The sequence below is a fragment of the Bombus huntii genome, chromosome 4 (genome assembly GCF_024542735.1).
Source record: "Bombus huntii isolate Logan2020A chromosome 4, iyBomHunt1.1, whole genome shotgun sequence".
In the NCBI taxonomy this organism is placed as follows: Eukaryota; Metazoa; Arthropoda; class Insecta; order Hymenoptera; family Apidae; genus Bombus; species Bombus huntii.
Genome location: NC_066241.1, coordinates 13,057,778 through 13,076,841, shown reverse-complemented (window position 1 = coordinate 13,076,841; position 19,064 = coordinate 13,057,778). Strand labels below are relative to the sequence as shown.

The window sequence follows — 19,064 nt, the reverse complement described above, 5'->3', positions numbered from 1 at the left end:
TTAAATTTTGTGAAAAAGATGTGAATATTCATAATTTTTATATTATTCTATAGCTATTATATTATATGTATATTCCTATACATATTACCTTTACGTAAAAAGGAAAAAAATGACACCATGTGGAGTCAATATTTAAATTTATTTCTCTCATATTTAACAAACTTACAAAATAAGCGATATATTAAAATATTTCATTAATTTTTTTCTGTATCATTCACAGACTATAATGTTGTAAAAAATTAGTGTACTGTTTGCTATAAAATAGATTCGAAATGCGATCAATGAAGAAATATACGGTAAAGAAAATGAATAAGTAATTCGTTTAATTTTACTAGCAATGAACATTGTTATCGTTGATTAACTTTTATATTTCAAGCGTATCATTATGTAACATGATAGAATAAAGGTTGAACATAGGTCATTCTGCGAATATTATATATGCTTAAATATTTTTCCTAATAACGAACTTCAAGTGAGAAAAAGAAGGAAAAATATGCCTGAAAACATCAATCGCACGGGTCCATTCATAGGAGCAATTGACGAAGGGACGAGTAGCGCTAGATTCTTAGTAAGTAAACTTCATTTGTGTTTAAATTCAAACAATGAAAACAACTGACAGCCAACTGAGATTTCTGAATGGAATTTGAACTCATATAGACTGTGTTCATGCGGTTGTTTCTCCACAATATTTACTTTACGATATGTTATACTATTTTAAACTGAACGATAGTTTCCTATTTAACAATATTCCACATTAAGATTTTTATTTTAATTTTTGTTAGGTCCTTTTATGAATTTGTAAGTTAAAATTTATAAGCTGCTTTGATCGTTGTTTTATTAAATTTTTATTTATAATTATATAAAATTTGTTGTAGCTTTATTTTATGATATGTAGTAGAGTATATGTAGAAAAATTATGTATAATACAGAAAGCATAGTGCAATGTATTTTTTTCTAGGTGTTTGATGTCTTACGTAGGAAAGTAATAGCATCACACCAAATTGAAATTAAACAAAAATATCCACAAGAAGGATGGGTGGAACAAGATCCAAAAGAGATCTTAAAAGCTGTTATAGAATGTATCAAAAAGACTATAGAAAAATTAAAAGATATCGGCATGAGCGCGTCAGATATTAAAGCAATTGGGATCACCAATCAACGAGAAACTACTTTAATGTGGGATAAAAATACAGGAGAACCATTACACAATGCAATAGGTAAAGTATGTGGTTTATTATTAAGATATTTTTGTATTCATAGCATATATATTTAAACATATATTATACACATGTAAGAGTATTAAAATAAAATTAATATTATTTTTTATAGTATGGCTAGATATTAGAACTACCACAACTTTAGAAGGTATATTAGACAGTGTACCTAATAAAACAAGAAACAAAAATTATTTGAAACCTATTTGTGGCCTTCCAATGTCACCATACTTTAGTGCTCTCAAAATACGTTGGCTTATTGATAATGTACCATCTGTTAAACATGCAGTTGATGAAGAAAGATGTGCTTTTGGAACAATTGATACATGGCTTATGTGGGTATGTCCATTTATTTATTTTTATTCATATATTATTACATAATATCACAATAATTGATTCACTCATAATTTATTTCTCGATGAAATAAATCGTATTTGTATCATATAGAATCTCACCAAAGGTCAGTTACATATAACTGATGTTTCAAATGCATCTCGCACAATGTTAATGAATATTGAATCATTAAAATGGGATCCTCTGTTATGTCAATTTTTTGGAATTCCACAACATATTCTGCCTGAAATACGATCTAGTGCTGAAGTATATGGAATAGTTTCTAATCCAGAAGTTCTTGCTGGTGTACCTATAGCAGGGGTAAATATTTAAAATAATATATCCAGCTATTAATTTTGTTTCAAATTTGATTGATTAAATTAACATACTTTACCTTTAAATGTAAGTGTGTAGGTGATCAACAAGGAGCACTTCTTGGTCAATTATGCTTAAGGCCTGGGCAAGCAAAGGCTACTTATGGAACTGGTTGTTTCTTACTTTACAATACTGGAAATGTTGTATGTATTTATTTCTGTCAATCAATATATTGTGTAGTATACGTTTTACTGAAAACTAATTCATTTTATCATTTTAGAAAGTAGATTCGACTCAGGGTCTTATAACAACTATTGCATATAAGATGGGTAAAGAACCAGCAATTTATGCATTGGAAGGCTCAGTAGCTATAGGTGGGGCAGCTTTAACATGGTTACGTGATAATATACAACTATTCGCTAATATTACACAGTCTCAAGACATGGCAGAAAGTGTGAGAAATTCTGGAGACGTATATTTTGTACCTGCATTTTCTGGTTTATACGCACCATATTGGCAACAAGATGCACGAGGGTAAGTAAACCGTAATAATAATATTTCAGAAGATCGCTACTCCTATTTTTTGATATTGCAAATTACAAGATGCGTACATTTTCTAGAGTGATTTGCGGTATCACTGAAGATACGCAGCAATATCATATCGTCCGGGCAGCATTAGAAGCTGTCTGTTTTCAGACGAGAGATATTTTAGAAGCGATGATTAAAGATTCCGGAACGAAACTAACAACTTTACAAGTTGATGGTGGAATGACAGTAAATAATTTGCTTATGCAACTACAAGCTGATCTAACAGGAATAAAAGTTGGTATGTAACATTTTTCATTGATATCACCTTTACCTGCAATGAACATATATATTTCACTTATATTTTAATAATAACATTTTAATAATGTATATAGTGAGACCCAATATGGTAGAAACAACAGCATTAGGAGCAGCTATATTAGCTGGTATTGGAGTAGGTATTGTTGATATCAGCGATGTAGACGCGTCACAAGTTACAACATTTTCACCAGAAATTGGAGATGATGGTAATAACTCTTTTGAATAAAAGAATAGAATGCAAAAGAGAATAAGTTAATAATAATTTCATATATTTATATTTCAGAAAGAGATTTAAGGTATTCTAAGTGGAAAATGGCTGTCGAAAGATCTATGAAATGGGATTGTTCTACCACTTTAATAAACAATTAAAATAAGATAGTATTACTGTAAATAATAAAAAGGATAATATAAAATTTAATGATATTTAAATCAAGGAGTACATAAAAAGTAAATACTATCTTGTTCGAATCAGGATACATGTATATAGATTTGATTAAATATTGCGGAATGTTTAAATCTAATATGCTACATCATTTAAATATGGACACAACAATCTGGAAGATAATAGAAATGGAGGGTCCAATATTAAAGTTATATATATCTTGTTCCAGATTCGAAATATATATATATATATTACGTACGTAAAATAGTCAAAATTATACATAAGTTGTGTGTTCATCGATGAAGTATTATGTATATTTTGTTAATGAATATATTGATTGAATGTATTATTATTATTTGTTATTGAAAAAACTTTTCTTTTGTGAATAATTGTTATGTGTTTATATATTTTTAACCATATCTGTAACTCCTACAAATAAAGTGTATACTTATACAACTTATATATCTGCATAATTTAACTACTACTAATTGATTAGTGATAAATTAACATACTTGTAATTATATTGAGAAAATACATTTTAAGCGATTACGAAAAAACACATTGTTGAAATTTGAAATAATACATTTTGTAATAATCCTAAATGTAATAATAATATGTATATGTAATAATAATATATATGTAATAATCCTAATGATAATATTATATAAAATTTTATTTTTTAGAAATCTTTCCAAGAGTTCCATATTGAAGATTTTTTGTAGTTCCATATTGCCGTAATCCAGTGCCACGAGTTTTAAATATTCTTTTTTTCACTATCGAATTATTTTTATCCTATTTGTATAAAATAATATCTTAATTTTATTAATCAGATATAAAATATATGAAATTTCAAAGAAAACTTATCTGAAAATATTACTTCATTTTTTTTCTCCTGCTGTTTCTTTATTTTTATATTCGATTGCGTTATATTTTTATTTTGAGAGAAATTAGGATAGTTTTCTGTATATTCAACAATCTATAAAAATAGTATTATTTTTGCTTTATCTTGTATTATTAAAAAAAGTAATATTAAACAATAAATTTCACCTTTGTTGGAGAATTTAACTGGAATCGAAGTTTCCTATTTTGTGACAATACCTATAATTACATAAATTCAATATAAATTCATTTATACACACAAAGTTAACATGTTATATGTATAACTTACAGTTTGTGATTCATTGTTAACTTCTATATCACTAAAGTTATATATATCTTGTTCCAGATCCGACATTTCGTTTTTATCTTTAGATATAGCTTTCGACCTATCTACATTTTCTTGGTCTTGAAATTGTTGCTCTTTCATTTCACGAACTTGACTTGTTTGCGTTTGGCTTTCTATTTCTTTAATTCTTGTTTCAATTACATTATCGTTAGATTCTACTAGTGGTTGCATTCTTGTTCCCAAGTTTTCCTGCAGTTTGTTACGATTTGCTATTGTACATTGATCAGAATTTGTTTGTCTATTTTGATTATCTTTGTTCATTTTGTTTAAAGTTTCATTTAATTTTAAAAAGGCACAATGTTGTGTAGTTACTGTTTTCGTCATTTCTGTTAATTTAACATCATATTTTTGTTTTAAGGATGTTATTTCTGCCTCGTGTTTCTCTTTTAATAAGTTATAAGCGTGCTCCAGTTCCTATATGCAAGAAATGAATTTGAGTGACTATTTGTAAATTTACAATTTTTAATTATTTCTTAAAATTATACCTGTATTTTTGAATGCTTCTCTAAAATCATTCGTTCTTTTTCTCTTTCTAAGAATTCAATTTTTCTATTCAATTCTACAATCTTATGTTCGTTATCGCGTTTCATAATATCCAAAGACTGCTCAAGATTTAAATTACGAACTTGTGTCTCCTTTAATTTGTTTTCTACATTTATGAAATCATTTTGCACGTTACGGTATTTATTGTCAATTATCTCAAGATCTTGAGCTAAACTAGATTCTAGTTCTTGTCTTGTATTTAAATTTTCCTGTAATTTCTCGACCTATTGTGAGGTGTAGAATGTATTTATTATATATAAAAGGATATTTAAAGGAAATCATAAGATCACTATACTTCTTCTGTTCTCAATTGCAATTGTTTTGATAGTTCTTCTTCTTTTCCGAATGACGTTTCATATTTTGAACTTAATTCTGTGTTGCGATAAAGCAAATCTCCGATTTTATTTCTGTCGCAAAACCAATAAAGTAACAGAGTTTAAAATATGTATTTAATTAATCTAAATTCACAAAACGCTTACTTGTATGTAGAGATCTCCTCCTGCAATTTTACAATTTTATCGTCTTTTTCAGCTAACGCGGTACTTAGGTCTTGTTTTTCTTCCGTAATCTTCTGTAATTGCACTTGCAGTTCTTGATTCATCGACGTGAGATTTTCTTGCTTCTGGAATCATAATCGTTTACAATATTTCACACGTTTATTACATCTATGATAACAATTGTGATAAAACAAGTAAAATATTTTCCTTCCTTCGGAGGAGACAAGATTGTACACGTCTTTCTACTCAAAATAGGAAGATTAAAGTAAAAAGGAAGAAAAATGTAGAGATCAAAAATATTATATTTCTGACCTTCATTAATTCTAATTTTTCTTCTGCATGAACATTATGCAAATAATTTTTTTCTGAAGTCGATTTATCCTTCATATCTTCGAATTGTTTTTTCAATTCGGTCTCAGCAATCATCATTCCATGTATCCTAATAATGAATTAGACAAAAGTTGACCATTACTTATATAATAAGTCATTCATAAATTTTTCCTAAGTACCTTTTCTCTTGATCCTTTAGTTTGTTTTCAATTGTACTAACAATATTTCTCTGTGCATCATCTATACAAAAACATATTAACCAAAATTAAAACAAATATATTTAAACAAAGTTTCTAGTGAAATTTACGTATCTATGTACCTTTCAATTTCATAGTACTTAATTCCTGTTGTAGCTTCTTCACCGTTGACTGTTGTGTAATAATGACGTCGTTATATAACTTTGATAAATTATCCTTGTGCTGCTGAAACCCCTTCAGGCTTTCCGATATTTCATCATAATAATTAGTAATTGATTCCCAATCGCTGTTCAATCTAGACATTAATACTTCTATAGCAATCATTCTTTAACTGCAAGGAATGTATAAATAATCTATGACAAATATGTTACTGTTGCAAAATGTCCTCTTTAGCTCGCAGCTCGGCCTCATGAGATGCAGAAAGTGAAGATATAGTTTCTTCAGCACTCTGCAGCTTCTTCTGCAACTTCTGAATCTTCCGTTCTTCAATTCCATACATTCGCCTCATTTCTTCCGTGATGGAATTTTCTTGTGTCTGTTTATTTAACATTTGTTCAATAATCAAACTTTATTCGATACTTTTCAATAATGACTTTTTAGTAGAATAAAAGACAATAGAACAATTTTGAAAGTAATATCGCTCGTTTAATAAGTCTCCATTATTTTATAATATTTTTAGATTATAAACTTGTTTTCTTTTTGAATTTTGCATGTTGTTCCATTGTCTTTAAATGCTTGATATAGAATGCATGAATAAAGAATGGACGATAGAACAAAAATTATAATCACTACTGTTTGGGGCAATGCTGTTCGAACACCCGTAAGTTTGTACCACTGTCCTATTAAGGTATTGACGAATTTTCCGCTTGGAGATGTTTTCTGAATCTTTTCGAGGCTCTCCTTATGAGGTGACGGAATCTTTCGCTTTGTGCATTCTAAGTGCAATTTCACGTCTTTTCTAAAAGACCCTACGGTAAAACATTTCATACATTTAGTATTTAGCTAAGATGATTTATGTTACTTTTATATAATATTATGAATAGATCACGGATAATCGTGCAAATTTATATTTTTATAAATTACGCTAAACGAATAGAGCTTAAACAAAGACTTAGTTTATCTATTAAAAATTACAACGAGTACTCTACTTTGGACATTTTACATATATCATGTATTCTGTATATCTTCGTACCTTTATATTTCGTATAAATGCATGAAAGTCTAACTATAAATTTATTATAATGAATATATTATACCGCTACTTTGAGGAGTTTTCGGATGTCTATTCGGGCTATTTTGAGGAGTAGAATGAATCCTACGTTTAACTTCCGACAGTATATCTTTCCTTTCAGATCCTACAAAACAATTACAACTTTACTTATTGTTCACAAGTGGAAATGTAGGTAGCTAAAGCTTACCAGCATCTCGTGGCGTTCTCTGTAATTTTTTTGGAGTTATGTTGCAAGATGCGAATTCAAATCTGCGATTATCTTCCTCTTGCTGCATCTTTTGCATTTATTGCGATCGTTACTGAATTAGAACGTAAACAAAAATTAATTGACAATGTGACAAACTTTACGTATTAACAATAGAATTCCTGTAATAATGATATTATATAAATATCATTAAATCAAAATAATTATATTATATAAAATTGTTTGTTTATACGGAGATAAATATTTCTATCAATAAAATTATTTTTCCGCACAGATTATTATTTGATTGTAAAAGATATGACAAATTTTTTCTAAAAATAGATATGAAATAACAAACGGTAGTAGAAACGGCCCTATAAGTAGGCTGATTAATTTCGGATTTTACTACGTAAGTAAGTACAAGCACTATCGATATCCTGTGCATTAAACTTTAATCGATATTACATGAAATACTAACATCTTTTAATAACAATAAAGTAAAGCATTATATGTATACATGTAATTTGATCGTGTTTTCTAGAGGAAGAAAAATTATTTAAGAACACACTTTTTAAAAATAATCTTTTCTTTATTTGTAGAGTTTAAATAGTAAACGTTGTAAATGCAAAAAATTATTTTAATTTTTAGGTCTATGACGAAATATGTACTATTATATTCGCAAAAAATGTTAATTTTTATGTAATTGAACAATACAAAAATTAACATTCGTAATTTTATTAATTAATCTTATACATTTTTATCATTTATATTTTCTTCTAAATGCATAAAGTTAATAAACTCTGAAAATACACGAAATTCAAGTAATAAACTATTTAAATATCAAAGCTAACAAATATGCATATACTGTTTCCTTATTCTTCATTCATACCTCTTATATCATTTATTTCAACATCTCAATAGTAAGTAAAAGTTCCCCGTCTTTCTATTTTTATATTCATTATAATCCTGTTCAATTAGTTACTGAATGCACGTGTTACAGTCGGTAGATATATCAATAAAAATTTTATGATATATGAGATTAATCATCGACCATTCAAATGGGTAACCATGCGTTAAATCGAATGCGCATCTTTATGGTCCATGTAACAATAGCCTCTTAATAATCGACCACGTGTCAGGACTAAACCTTGTCAGTTAACAAGGGAGAGTCTATGCTAAGAGTTCTTTAATAATGTATATCTAATATTGTAGTATTAGTGATTAATGTATTAGATAACAATATTTTTTCAACAACTTCTTGAAATTGGTTTTTTAAAATGAGTCTCTGATGTTGGCTATATGTAAAATGAATAGATATGTCAAAAGAAGGAAGATACTTGCGACTCCCTAGATTATTTAGAATATTTCCTAGAAATGCTATTTCCCTCTCTTACTATTAGTCAATAAATCATTCCTGTATATATATATTTTTCATATCGTTTATTTTGACTAAATAATCTCTTCCTTGCTAAGTGATCACATTTGAAGTATAAGGAGAAAAATAAGGAATATCCATTTTTCGTGATTTTCCATTTTATAAGACATTTTTGTTTGTGAGAACTGGGACTGTAGAACTATCACATCATCAATGATTATAATGTTCAAAATATCTCTACAACATAGCTCATTAAAGATTTAATACATTTGTTAAAAAGAGGTAATATGCATTCTTTAGCGGAACAAAACATAGATAAAAATAAATATTAATCTTTCACTAATCATTTTTTTCATTCGTTAAATTTTGTTCTTTTATATTACAATTAATAAAATATTACAATTCAATTTTTTCAATAAAGATATTTTGCGATATTTCTTGTTTTCTCCTTTACTTCCTTTACTCTTCATTTCATCCTAACCTGTGGCCAATGACCAGGGCAGTATTATAACTCATATACAATACCTATCATTTAAAACATTCTTACTTATATCATACATATCATTATACCAACAGATAAAGCTAAATTTCAAAACAAGTCCAATATATTATAAAATAACTGTTTTATAAATATACATAGCAGAAAAATATGGAGAACTAAAATATTGACTACTTACTCGTTCATACATATCATTACATCAATAGATAAAGTTAAATTTCAAGACATTTCTGATATATTATAAAATAATTTCTCATAAACGTAACAGAAAAATGTTTGAGGCTAAAATATTGAAAAGGAAATGTATGATAGCAGAGTGTTTGCTGAAACATATTGGCGCGGTAAATCAATGGCGCAGCTCCACAGCGCATGTGAGATTTCACGGAGTCTGAGGTACTGCTGATTGGAAGGGGCTAAATATCTCTCCCTTCTCACGGGGATGCTCGCGAAAGGAAGTCAAGCCAGTATACGTGCCGCGGCAGCCTAATATACAGCGGAGCGGTGACAGGTGAGTCAGGGGCACTTTTTGTCAAGCAAAAAAATCATAACGTCGAGATGAAGGAGCACGAGACAACGGGTGCTTGTCAGAAGAAACCGACGAAACTGCGTAACCTCATCTACAAAACCGAGGCTTTTGACTCCCTGCATGCTGGAAATGCGGAGGTACATATAACGAAAGAGACACTTTACAAGCATAAATAATTTTTATTTCTGTTTTCTCCTTTTCATTCCCTTCTGCTTCTTTAATTTTTTATTTCCGTGTTTTGTAGGTTACTTTCTTTTATGTATCTATCTTGGGGAATTTTTTATTTGGAAATTTCGGGCTGTATTTGACGTTGGAAATTGCACGGTAGCGAATAGTGTGAGAGTTCAAATGAGATTGCGAGTGTGGGCGAATTCGTAACAGAGCGAGTCAATACTATCGAAAAACGAGAGTTTGGTGGTCCACTAGTTGCGCGGAAATATGTATACTTACATTCGTTCATAAGTACTAGAACACTTACAGGAGAATAAGGAAAACTCTGACAGACCATTAGAAATCTATTAATCCTCGTTTAGAACTTCGTTAGACTGTAACGAATTCATACTTTTTTGACTTCAAGTTTCATATAATAAATTTAAATGGTATCTTTATTTATATTCATAATATGTCTTAGTTACTGTTTTAGTTACTATTTAGATGTTCATATTACTAGGTTTTTGATTATATTATAATTATATTAATAACAGTTATATGTAATATTATAGACATATATGTATATTTAGAATTATTATTATAATTAATATTGTATACATATATAGTTGGAGATAATTCCATAAGTTATCTTTTTAGCTATTGAATTCATCAAAATTCTTTCTATGTGTTTTAGACCATTAATTATATAGATGGCAAAAATAAAATTTTTACGAATAGTTTTCTTCTACAATCTCTCTATAATTTTCTCTCTATAATCTTTTTATGTGTTTTAGATAATAATGTTATTCTATACAAATACAAAATTCTGACCGATTAATTATTTCTCTAACAATCTAGATTAATTATTACAGTGTACAAAATTAGCAAATGTCCTAATATTTATGAACCGAAGTATATGTAATGTAATTATGCTGCTCAAAACAGTCGGGAGATTGAGTTTTGAAATAACTGAAATAAATGAAACATAATATTTTTCTCGGGGATCCAATTTATATGAAACTGGTAAATAACTGATTAGAAATTAAACTGATTTGAATATACAATGCGATTAGTGTAATAATAATAATAATCTGATTTAAACGTGAAGCTGTTATTTTAATTAATAATACTCTTTTTTTACTACTTATAACGACCTAAGTAAACGATTAAAAAAATTTCTAATTTTTGGAAAAAATTGTATACTTGCTTAATTTTGTTACTTTCTTCAGAAAACATTGTGCTCTGGTCAAGTGTGTCTCGGTAGCATTATGCAACTACCGATTCATGGAACAGAAGCCCGTTCGAGAGAAGAGACCCTTGTGCATGCGAAAGATTTTCTCGAACAATATTTTTCTTCCATCAGAAGGTACAATGCATTCAAAACATGTTTTATATTTCTATGATATTTTATAGCGTATTTTATACAATGATATTTATAATATTCAAGTTGTTAAGTAATATTTTTCCTTTAAAAAATAGATTAAACAGCGAAGCACATCGTATTCGTTGGGAAAGCGTGCAAAAGGAAGTTATGGCTACTAGCACTTATCAATTAACTGAAACTGAATTAGTTTTCGGAGCGAAACTAGCGTGGCGTAATGCCACAAGATGCATCGGTCGTATTCAATGGTCTAAATTGCAAGTACGTGACAATATGTGTCAGTATGTCCTAATCAATCAAAACTTATATTTGAAGAATTAAAGATATAGTCAGTATAAGTTTAGGAAGCTTCTTCTATCAAGTTCAAGATCGTTTCTACTAATACAAAGCTGAATATATAATAATTAACGATATAGAACCTGAGAGTAAATAGATAATTACAACTAGATATCGGATTTTTACGTATTTATGGAGAATTTAAAGGTACAAAAATATACAGAATACGCATAATTTATAAAGTTAAAAATAAGTAAAAATATATCAAAATGCGTAAAATATCCAAAATATTTGAATAGTTATAGTATTTAATGAATTAAATAGTCGTCTATTCAGAACCCGTTTTTCAATTATATCCATAAAAATATGAATTTGCATCTTCTCTACATTATCCAATTTGTTTCAATTCACGGATAAAATTAATAACAGAATAGAATGATATTCCATGAATTCTCATATATATGTAGATATTCATTTATTATAGGTGTTTGATTGTCGTTACGTTACGACTACCAGCGGCATGTTTGAAGCTTTATGCAATCACATTAAGTACAGTACGAACAAAGGAAACATTAGGTATTTCAATTGAAGAAATTTTCCATGGAATGCGTACTATTTATTTTTTATTATTTTTAGGTCTGCAATAACTATATTTCCGCAACGTACAGATGGAAAACACGATTATAGAGTGTGGAATCAACAATTAATAAGTTATGCGGGATATAAAAATCCAGACGGTACCATAATTGGTGATCCTGCAAACGTTGAGTTCACCGAAGTAAGCTGATTAATTCCAATTGTCTTTTCCATTTCTAATTTAAAACTATCAGTCAACTTACTGTTTTTTACAGCTATGCATGAAACTAGGTTGGAGAAGTGCACGCACTCGTTTCGACATATTGCCGTTGGTATTGTCAGCAAACGGCCATGATCCTGATTATTTTGATATTCCAAGCGAACTTGTTCTTGAAGTACCTCTTAGTCATCCAACGTAAGTATTTTTGTTCGTTATTAATGTATTTTTGTAAAATTTATTAATGTCAAATAATTTTTACTTGTTCTATTCTAGATACGATTGGTTTGAGAAATTAGAATTAAAATGGTTCGCGGTTCCTGCCGTATCTGGAATGGTATTCGATTGCGGAGGTTTGGAGTTTACAGCCGCACCATTCAATGGATGGTACATGAGCACTGAAATTGGGTCGAGGGATTTATGCGATGTTCAACGATATAATTTACTAGAAGTAAATATTTTACGGAATTTTAATATTCATTCTTCTAGAGAAACGTGCTAAAATAAATTTTATTTTTAGACAATTGCAACTCATATGGGATTAGATACAAGAACATCCACATCATTATGGAAAGACAAAGCCATGATAGAAGCTAATGTTGCTGTTTTGTATAGTTTTCAAGTATGTATATATAAATTATAGATAATAATATTCAACATTTTTTATAAAAATTAATAATAAATCTTTTAGATGAAAAATGTGACAATCGTGGATCACCATACCGCTTCGGAATCTTTCATGAAACATTACGAAAATGAAATGCGATTAAGAAATGGATGTCCAGCCGATTGGCTCTGGATCGTACCACCGATATCAGGATCAGCTACACCTGTGTTTCATCAGGAGATGGCCCTGTATTATTTGAAGCCATCGTATGATGCTCAGGTTTTTATTGGATAAGTTATTTAGCACATCTCTATTTTATATTTATTATATTTCTTTACTGTAAAATAATAGGAACCTGCTTGGAAGACACATGTTTGGAAAAAGGGTCGCGATAAAAAATCAACATCTAAAAAGCCAAGGCGAAAGTTTCATTTTAAGCAAATTGCAAGAGCAGTAAAATTTACGTCTAAGTTATTTGGAAGAGCTTTATCTCGAAGAATAAAAGCTACAGTATTATTTGCTACGGAAACTGGCACCTCACAGATGTACGCTGAGAAACTTAGCGAATTATTAGGACATGCTTTTCACTCCCAGGTATTCATTATTTAATTAAATATCACAAAACTTTCAGTTTCAGTAAGTTCATTTTAAAGAAATAACGCCTGAAAAATACTTGAAGCTATCAATTTTAGGTACTTTGTATGTCGGATTATGATATCAGTAATATAGAACACGAAGCTTTATTACTGGTTATAACATCCACCTTTGGGAACGGTGATCCCCCAGAAAATGGCGAAGTAAATTTATATCTTTTGTATAAAAAGATTGAAACAAATTATGGTTTCATATATATTTTATCTTCTAGGCTTTCGCACAAAATTTGTACGCAATGAAAATGAATGAAACGTACATTAATAGTGGCAATAAGATAAGGTATTTATACATTTAAAATAATAAAATGATGAAATTCTTAAATTGAATCCCAATGATTTATACCATAATTTCAGCCTAGCGACCTCAAAATCGTTCATTAAAGCAAATAGTCAGACAGAAGTAAGCAATTCAAAGAAACTAGATAGACTGGATTCACTTCGTGGTTCTACCACAGATTCTCAAACGGAAGACACTTTTGGTCCTTTGAGCAATGTCAGGTATAGATATTTATTTAAAATTAACTTATAAATGTGAAACGAAGCTTATATTCCCTTTTATAGATTTGCTGTTTTCGCATTGGGATCATCAGCATATCCAAACTTTTGCGCATTTGGTCGCTATGTGGATAACTTATTAGGCGAATTAGGTGGAGAACGACTGTTGAAATTGGCACAAGGAGATGAAATGTGTGGACAGGAACAAACGTTTCGGAAATGGGCAGCCGATACTTTCGCTGTTTGTATCTTATTACTATAATCTTTTATATATTATTATGCAGTAATTTTTAAGCATTTCTCATAACAATTCCAGGTTGCGTGTGAAACTTTCTGCTTAGATGACGATGATACTTTACTTGAAGTTGCTTTATCTTTAGGCTCAGAAGCTTTGTCGGCAGCTACTGTTCGGTTTGTAGAAGCTGAACCACAACTAATTGGAAAAGGTATGTTATCTATAACTGTTTATAAATTATAAATTTTATAATTGTAATATTTCAGCTTTAAGTAAATGTCACAATAGAAACGTGACTACTTGTAATATGTTCCGAAAAACAAATTTAAGCGGTGATTCATCGAGGTAATGATATATTTTAAATAATAATTTTATAATTATACAATGAACTTTGACTTTACGATCTTGTATAGTGGAACTACATTACTTCTGGAACTCGATGATATAGCAGGTATGGAAATACAATATAAGCCTGGTGATCATTTGGGAGTTTTCGCATGTAATAGATCAGAATTGGTAGAAGCAATTTTGGAACGAGTACAAACTCCCTTTGATCCAAATACACCGATTGAATTGCAAATACAGAAGCAATCCCACACACCGAATGGTTAGCATTAACATTATTGAAAATATTAAGTCTCGTTATTGTTCAGTAGCAATAAATTTCTTTTTCTTTGTTACATAGGAATCGTGAAAACGTGGATGGCACATGATAGGTATCTTCCTAATTCCTTGAGAATATTACTGAAAAGATTTTTAGATATCACGATACCACCAACACCAAACCTTCTTAGATACTTTGCGTCGATTGCTACAAATCCAAAAGAACAAGCTCAACTCAACCTTTTAGCTTCTGTAAATATTATATTAATCTTCAATTTGAAAAAATTTAATTACCAAAAGCATGAAAAAATCTGGAAAATCTTTTCTTCTTTTTAAATATAGGATCCAGCAGCATATGAGGATTGGAGACATTGGAAGTTCCCCAATTTAGTAGAAGTATTAGATGAATTTCCATCCGTGAAACCTTTTGCGCCCTTATTATTACTCCATTTAACTCCTTTACAACCGAGATTTTATAGTATTTCTTCTTCTCCGGATGTACATCAAGGACAAATACATCTTACCGTCGCTGTTGTACAATATAAAACACAAGGTATCTAATTTTACATACAATCCCTGAATTATCTAGAGACCTTATTTTGCTTAAAAATATAATTATTTGTAAAAAATTAGGCGGTTCTGGGCCAGTTCATTATGGAGTTTGTTCTAATTATCTACGTGAAATATCAGATGGAGAACCTTTATATGTATTTGTACGTAGGTAAGTTCGTATTTGTAAAAGCAATTTTTATTAATATAATTTTAGCAGATGTAGTAAAATATGATATATTTCTTTTTACATTTAGTGCACCTAACTTTTATATGCCAATCGAACCAAAAGCGCCAATGATACTAGTTGGTCCGGGAACTGGAATTGCTCCCTTCCGTGGTTTCTGGCATCATCGCCTTGCACAAATGAAATATCAACCAGGTATCATAGTTTATGATATATTATAATATTCTTAAAATAAATACGGAATAAAAAATTTGTAGATCTTGAGTACGGAAATGTCTGGTTATTTTTTGGTTGTCGTCAAAGAAGCTTAGATCTGTACAGACAAGAAAAGGAAGAAATGGTAAAGGTTGGCGTTTTAGATAAGGTTTTCTTAGCTCTTTCGCGAGAACCTGGATTGAAAAAGGTTGCAATTTAAAATATTTTTTAAACAATTTGTAACATTACTTTGTAGTATTTGAAATATTATAGTTATATTAATTTTAACAGACATACGTACAAGATTTAATTCAAGCAGAAGCTTCACAAATTTATGATATGTTGGTGTACGAAGGAGGTCATTTTTATGTTTGTGGCGATTGTACAATGGCAGAAGATGTTTATCAAACTTTGAAACATATTATACAGACTCATGGTGAAATGACTGATAAACAGGTCGAGGCGTATATGTTATCATTACGCGTAAGCCATATCACAATTTTATGTCTAAATATTCAATTTCAATTACTTATATAATTGTTTTTTAGGATGAAAATCGTTATCACGAAGACATATTTGGTATTACTTTAAGAACAGCAGAGGTACATAATCGATCGAGGGAAACAGCAAGAAATAGAATGGCTGCAGAGCCTTAAATCTTATTGTGATGTACATGTAACCTTGAAAAATTTTCAACAATTTTGTAGATAGTTTTCAATTATGCATATCATGCATTCTTATGCAAAAACTAAATGGAAAAATATTGAGATGTCCTTATTCTCTAATATGTCGTACCGTTACATAATTTACTATAGTTTTATGATAATTATAAATATTATAATGTACAAGTTTCTAGTATTATATGCGTGTATATTTTTGATGGTACTACTTAACTACTTATATTTGAATTAAATAATAGCAAGATTAGTATATCTTTGTTTTTTAGTAAAAAGAGTAAAAATACATATCTAAATAACATCTTGCTCATTGTGAAATTAATCAATGTTTCAACAAATTCATATTAGCAATAATGCGTTATTAGAAAGATATAAAACGTGCAATATAAAGTACTGAATATATTCTATTGCATTTATTTAATGAGTTTCAATATATTATGTTTCACCTTCATATTTATATAAAAGTCAATAGTTGAAGTACATACAAATAAAATCATTTATATCAGAAGGAATTTTTATTTACAGTAAACCACATTCGATGTTTATGAAAAATTTGACTTCAACTATATATTATTTTATTAAATAATTTAAATTAACTATATTTATTCGTTTTCATTTAATCAAACATATTTTCATATTTAATTATAATGAACGAAAAGTACATATGATTGACTAATTCCATTTTCATTTTTCACTTATACAGCAGCATCAATGCCAGGTTTTTGTTTCTCACTAATATTGGCTAACAATTTCTTTATTTCTGCAATAGCTTTGCCAGGATTCAGACCCTTTAAAAAAACATATAATTTTATACTGAAGAATTATATTTTTTAGATCATTTAAAATTACCTTTGGACAAGTACGAGTACAATTCATAATAGTGTGACAACGATATACTGAAAATGGGTCTCGCATTTTTTCGAGACGTTCCTTTGCTTTGGTATCACGCGAATCAATAATCCATCTGTAAGCCTGCATAAGCACAGCAGGTCCTAAGTACTTATCACCATTCCACCAATATGATGGGCAAGAGGTACTACAGCAAGCACATAAGATGCATTCATAGAGACCATCCTATATCACAAAAATTATATTTTATTGCACTATTACTGATTACTACACATTATTGCATTAGAATAAAAAATATAAAATTCCATTAACAATTATAATATTTAATTACCAATTTTTTACGGTCTTCAACACTCTGCAAATATTGCTTTGAACCACTTTCCTGTCCATCACCACGTTGCAACCATGGTTGTATACTTTTATACTGGTTATAAAAGTTATTTAGATCTGGTACTAAGTCTTTTACGATATACATATGTGGTAGGGGATAAATCTTACTAGTTGAATTTGTATCAGTATCAATTTTGCTGAAATAACACCAATCAGGATTTATATTTTAAATCTAACTTTGTGTTATTATTGAAAATTGTTCAATAAAGGTAATTAGTATATACCTTATACATGCTAATGTATTTGTACCACCAATGTTCATAGCACAAGAACCACAAATGCCTTCACGGCAAGAACGACGGAAAGTTAAAGTTGGGTCAATTTCATTCTTAATTTTAATTAATGCATCCAATATCATAGGACCGCAGCTATAACAAAGTTTGAATTAAAATAATACAGAATCACAAAAAAAATTTTTTAAATAAACTTACGTGTTTAGATCCACTTTATATTCTTGCATATATGGCTTTTCATCTGGCTTATCTGGATTCCAACGATACACAGCAAAGGTTTTTAATTTGGCTGCAGCATTTTGATTTGCAGAAATATGAAATCTTCTAACCTAAATCAATGAAGACTAATATAATAATGAATTTAAATAAAAATAGCTAGTTAATATGAATTATTGTATAAAATAGTGTTATCTTTTTTTATTTAATTAGATAGATGTATTTAATCTTATACTATTGATTATGTGCCAATTACAGTTACGAAATTTTCTCACAAATATAATAATACATTTAACGAAATATTTATTTAATTGAATACGTTCTATTTGAATATTTGCCAATAAAGAATTTATCGACAATAAAAAATTATTTATTAATAAAATAAGAAACTAGAATTATATACTGACAGTCTGTCCAATTATTACACTAAATTAAATAAAAAATAAAATAATGGTTTGAACAAAAGCATCGCGTAACATTATTTAATTAATTATTGTTCTCATTGTTGTGACATTGTTCTCAATGTTTAAGTATAAATGTCAAAATATATAAACGAAAAAAACAATGGAATTGACATCGGTGATACGATAGATTAAAGTTAGGTTTTATTGTAGGTTTGCACAACACTTTGCAACATAAGCAGAAAAAGAATCTATAACTAAGAAAGTGTGATTATTTAATTATCAATATGAGTTTTATCAATACTTACTTGCCGAAGTGCATTTTTGCAAGCCTGCGGTGTAATACCAGCCATTTTTTAAAATGAATTAGGGTGAAGACGTTTGCGGTACCTGTGTTATGTAAGCTACGCACGTGAGGATGTACCAACCTTTCTGTGATCTTTGCTTGGGTAGAAATGTGTCTTAACCCACTGTCAA

At 29.1% G+C, this 19,064-nt stretch overlaps 4 protein-coding genes and 1 long non-coding RNA gene across 5 annotated transcripts; 3 read left to right on the top strand and 2 right to left on the bottom strand.

Moving 5' to 3' along the window:
• The first annotated feature begins 80 nt into the window (after positions 1-80).
• LOC126864447 (glycerol kinase) lies at positions 81-3,550 on the top strand. The gene is made up of 9 exons (XM_050615812.1): positions 81-568; positions 959-1,217; positions 1,330-1,553; positions 1,662-1,868; positions 1,955-2,065; positions 2,143-2,396; positions 2,483-2,688; positions 2,783-2,914; positions 2,992-3,550. The coding sequence occupies exons 1-9, from the start codon at positions 494-496 to the stop codon at positions 3,075-3,077; spliced, it is 1,554 nt and encodes a 517-aa protein (XP_050471769.1). The 5' UTR covers positions 81-493; the 3' UTR covers positions 3,078-3,550.
• Positions 3,551-3,680: 130 nt separating this feature from the next.
• Positions 3,681-9,559, bottom strand: LOC126864445 (flagellar attachment zone protein 1-like). Its single transcript, XM_050615810.1, has 15 exons — positions 9,350-9,559; positions 7,301-7,412; positions 7,139-7,237; positions 6,672-6,850; positions 6,254-6,417; positions 6,005-6,177; positions 5,865-5,925; positions 5,668-5,794; positions 5,338-5,480; positions 5,154-5,265; positions 4,801-5,082; positions 4,259-4,729; positions 4,138-4,188; positions 3,968-4,066; positions 3,681-3,882 (listed from the first exon to the last, which is right to left on the bottom strand). The coding sequence occupies exons 2-15, from the start codon at positions 7,395-7,397 to the stop codon at positions 3,763-3,765; spliced, it is 2,178 nt and encodes a 725-aa protein (XP_050471767.1). The 5' UTR covers positions 7,398-7,412; positions 9,350-9,559; the 3' UTR covers positions 3,681-3,762.
• A 32-nt stretch (positions 9,560-9,591) lies between these two features.
• Positions 9,592-17,284, top strand: LOC126864443 (nitric oxide synthase, salivary gland). The gene is made up of 24 exons (XM_050615807.1): positions 9,592-9,834; positions 11,077-11,213; positions 11,327-11,489; positions 11,989-12,080; positions 12,141-12,282; positions 12,356-12,495; positions 12,574-12,748; positions 12,818-12,919; positions 12,989-13,183; positions 13,256-13,498; positions 13,597-13,701; positions 13,770-13,837; positions 13,912-14,055; positions 14,119-14,293; positions 14,369-14,498; positions 14,554-14,632; positions 14,701-14,894; positions 14,973-15,142; positions 15,233-15,443; positions 15,524-15,611; positions 15,697-15,821; positions 15,884-16,029; positions 16,113-16,304; positions 16,370-17,284. Exons 1-24 carry the CDS (start codon positions 9,727-9,729, stop codon positions 16,475-16,477), a joined length of 3,432 nt encoding a protein of 1,143 aa, XP_050471764.1. The 5' UTR covers positions 9,592-9,726; the 3' UTR covers positions 16,478-17,284.
• On the top strand, positions 9,843-10,870 carry LOC126864474 (uncharacterized). The gene is made up of 2 exons (XR_007689200.1): positions 9,843-10,296; positions 10,706-10,870. It is a non-coding gene; the product is annotated as an uncharacterized LOC126864474 (long non-coding RNA).
• Positions 17,057-19,064, bottom strand: LOC126864455 (uncharacterized). Its single transcript, XM_050615833.1, has 6 exons — positions 18,896-19,064; positions 18,169-18,299; positions 17,962-18,105; positions 17,679-17,874; positions 17,348-17,572; positions 17,057-17,286 (listed from the first exon to the last, which is right to left on the bottom strand). Exons 1-6 carry the CDS (start codon positions 18,938-18,940, stop codon positions 17,194-17,196), a joined length of 834 nt encoding a protein of 277 aa, XP_050471790.1. The 5' UTR covers positions 18,941-19,064; the 3' UTR covers positions 17,057-17,193.

Excerpts from the sequence above, each read along its gene's own strand:
- LOC126864447 (XM_050615812.1), top strand. The coding sequence starts at position 494 with ATGCCTGAAAACATCAATCGCACGGGTCCATTCATAGGAGCAATTGAC. Across the intron at positions 1,869-1,954 it reads CTGGTGTACCTATAGCAGGG|TGTGTAGGTGATCAACAAGG; the intron begins GTAAATATTTAA and ends TTTAAATGTAAG. Across the intron at positions 2,397-2,482 it reads TGGCAACAAGATGCACGAGG|AGTGATTTGCGGTATCACTG; the intron begins GTAAGTAAACCG and ends TACATTTTCTAG.
- LOC126864445 (XM_050615810.1), bottom strand. The coding sequence starts at position 7,397 with ATGCAAAAGATGCAGCAAGAGGAAGATAATCGCAGATTTGAATTCGCA. Across the intron at positions 6,851-7,138 it reads GAAAACTCCTCAAAGTAGCG|GGTCTTTTAGAAAAGACGTG; the intron begins GTATAATATATT and ends GTTTTACCGTAG. Across the intron at positions 5,926-6,004 it reads AAGTACTATGAAATTGAAAG|ATGATGCACAGAGAAATATT; the intron begins GTACATAGATAC and ends GTTTTTGTATAG.
- LOC126864443 (XM_050615807.1), top strand. The coding sequence starts at position 9,727 with ATGAAGGAGCACGAGACAACGGGTGCTTGTCAGAAGAAACCGACGAAA. Across the intron at positions 9,835-11,076 it reads TGCATGCTGGAAATGCGGAG|AAAACATTGTGCTCTGGTCA; the intron begins GTACATATAACG and ends TACTTTCTTCAG. Across the intron at positions 13,702-13,769 it reads ATCCCCCAGAAAATGGCGAA|GCTTTCGCACAAAATTTGTA; the intron begins GTAAATTTATAT and ends TTTATCTTCTAG.
- LOC126864455 (XM_050615833.1), bottom strand. The coding sequence starts at position 18,940 with ATGGCTGGTATTACACCGCAGGCTTGCAAAAATGCACTTCGGCAA. Across the intron at positions 18,106-18,168 it reads TATAAAGTGGATCTAAACAC|CTGCGGTCCTATGATATTGG; the intron begins GTAAGTTTATTT and ends ACTTTGTTATAG. Across the intron at positions 17,287-17,347 it reads GTACTCGTACTTGTCCAAAG|GGTCTGAATCCTGGCAAAGC; the intron begins GTAATTTTAAAT and ends GTTTTTTTAAAG.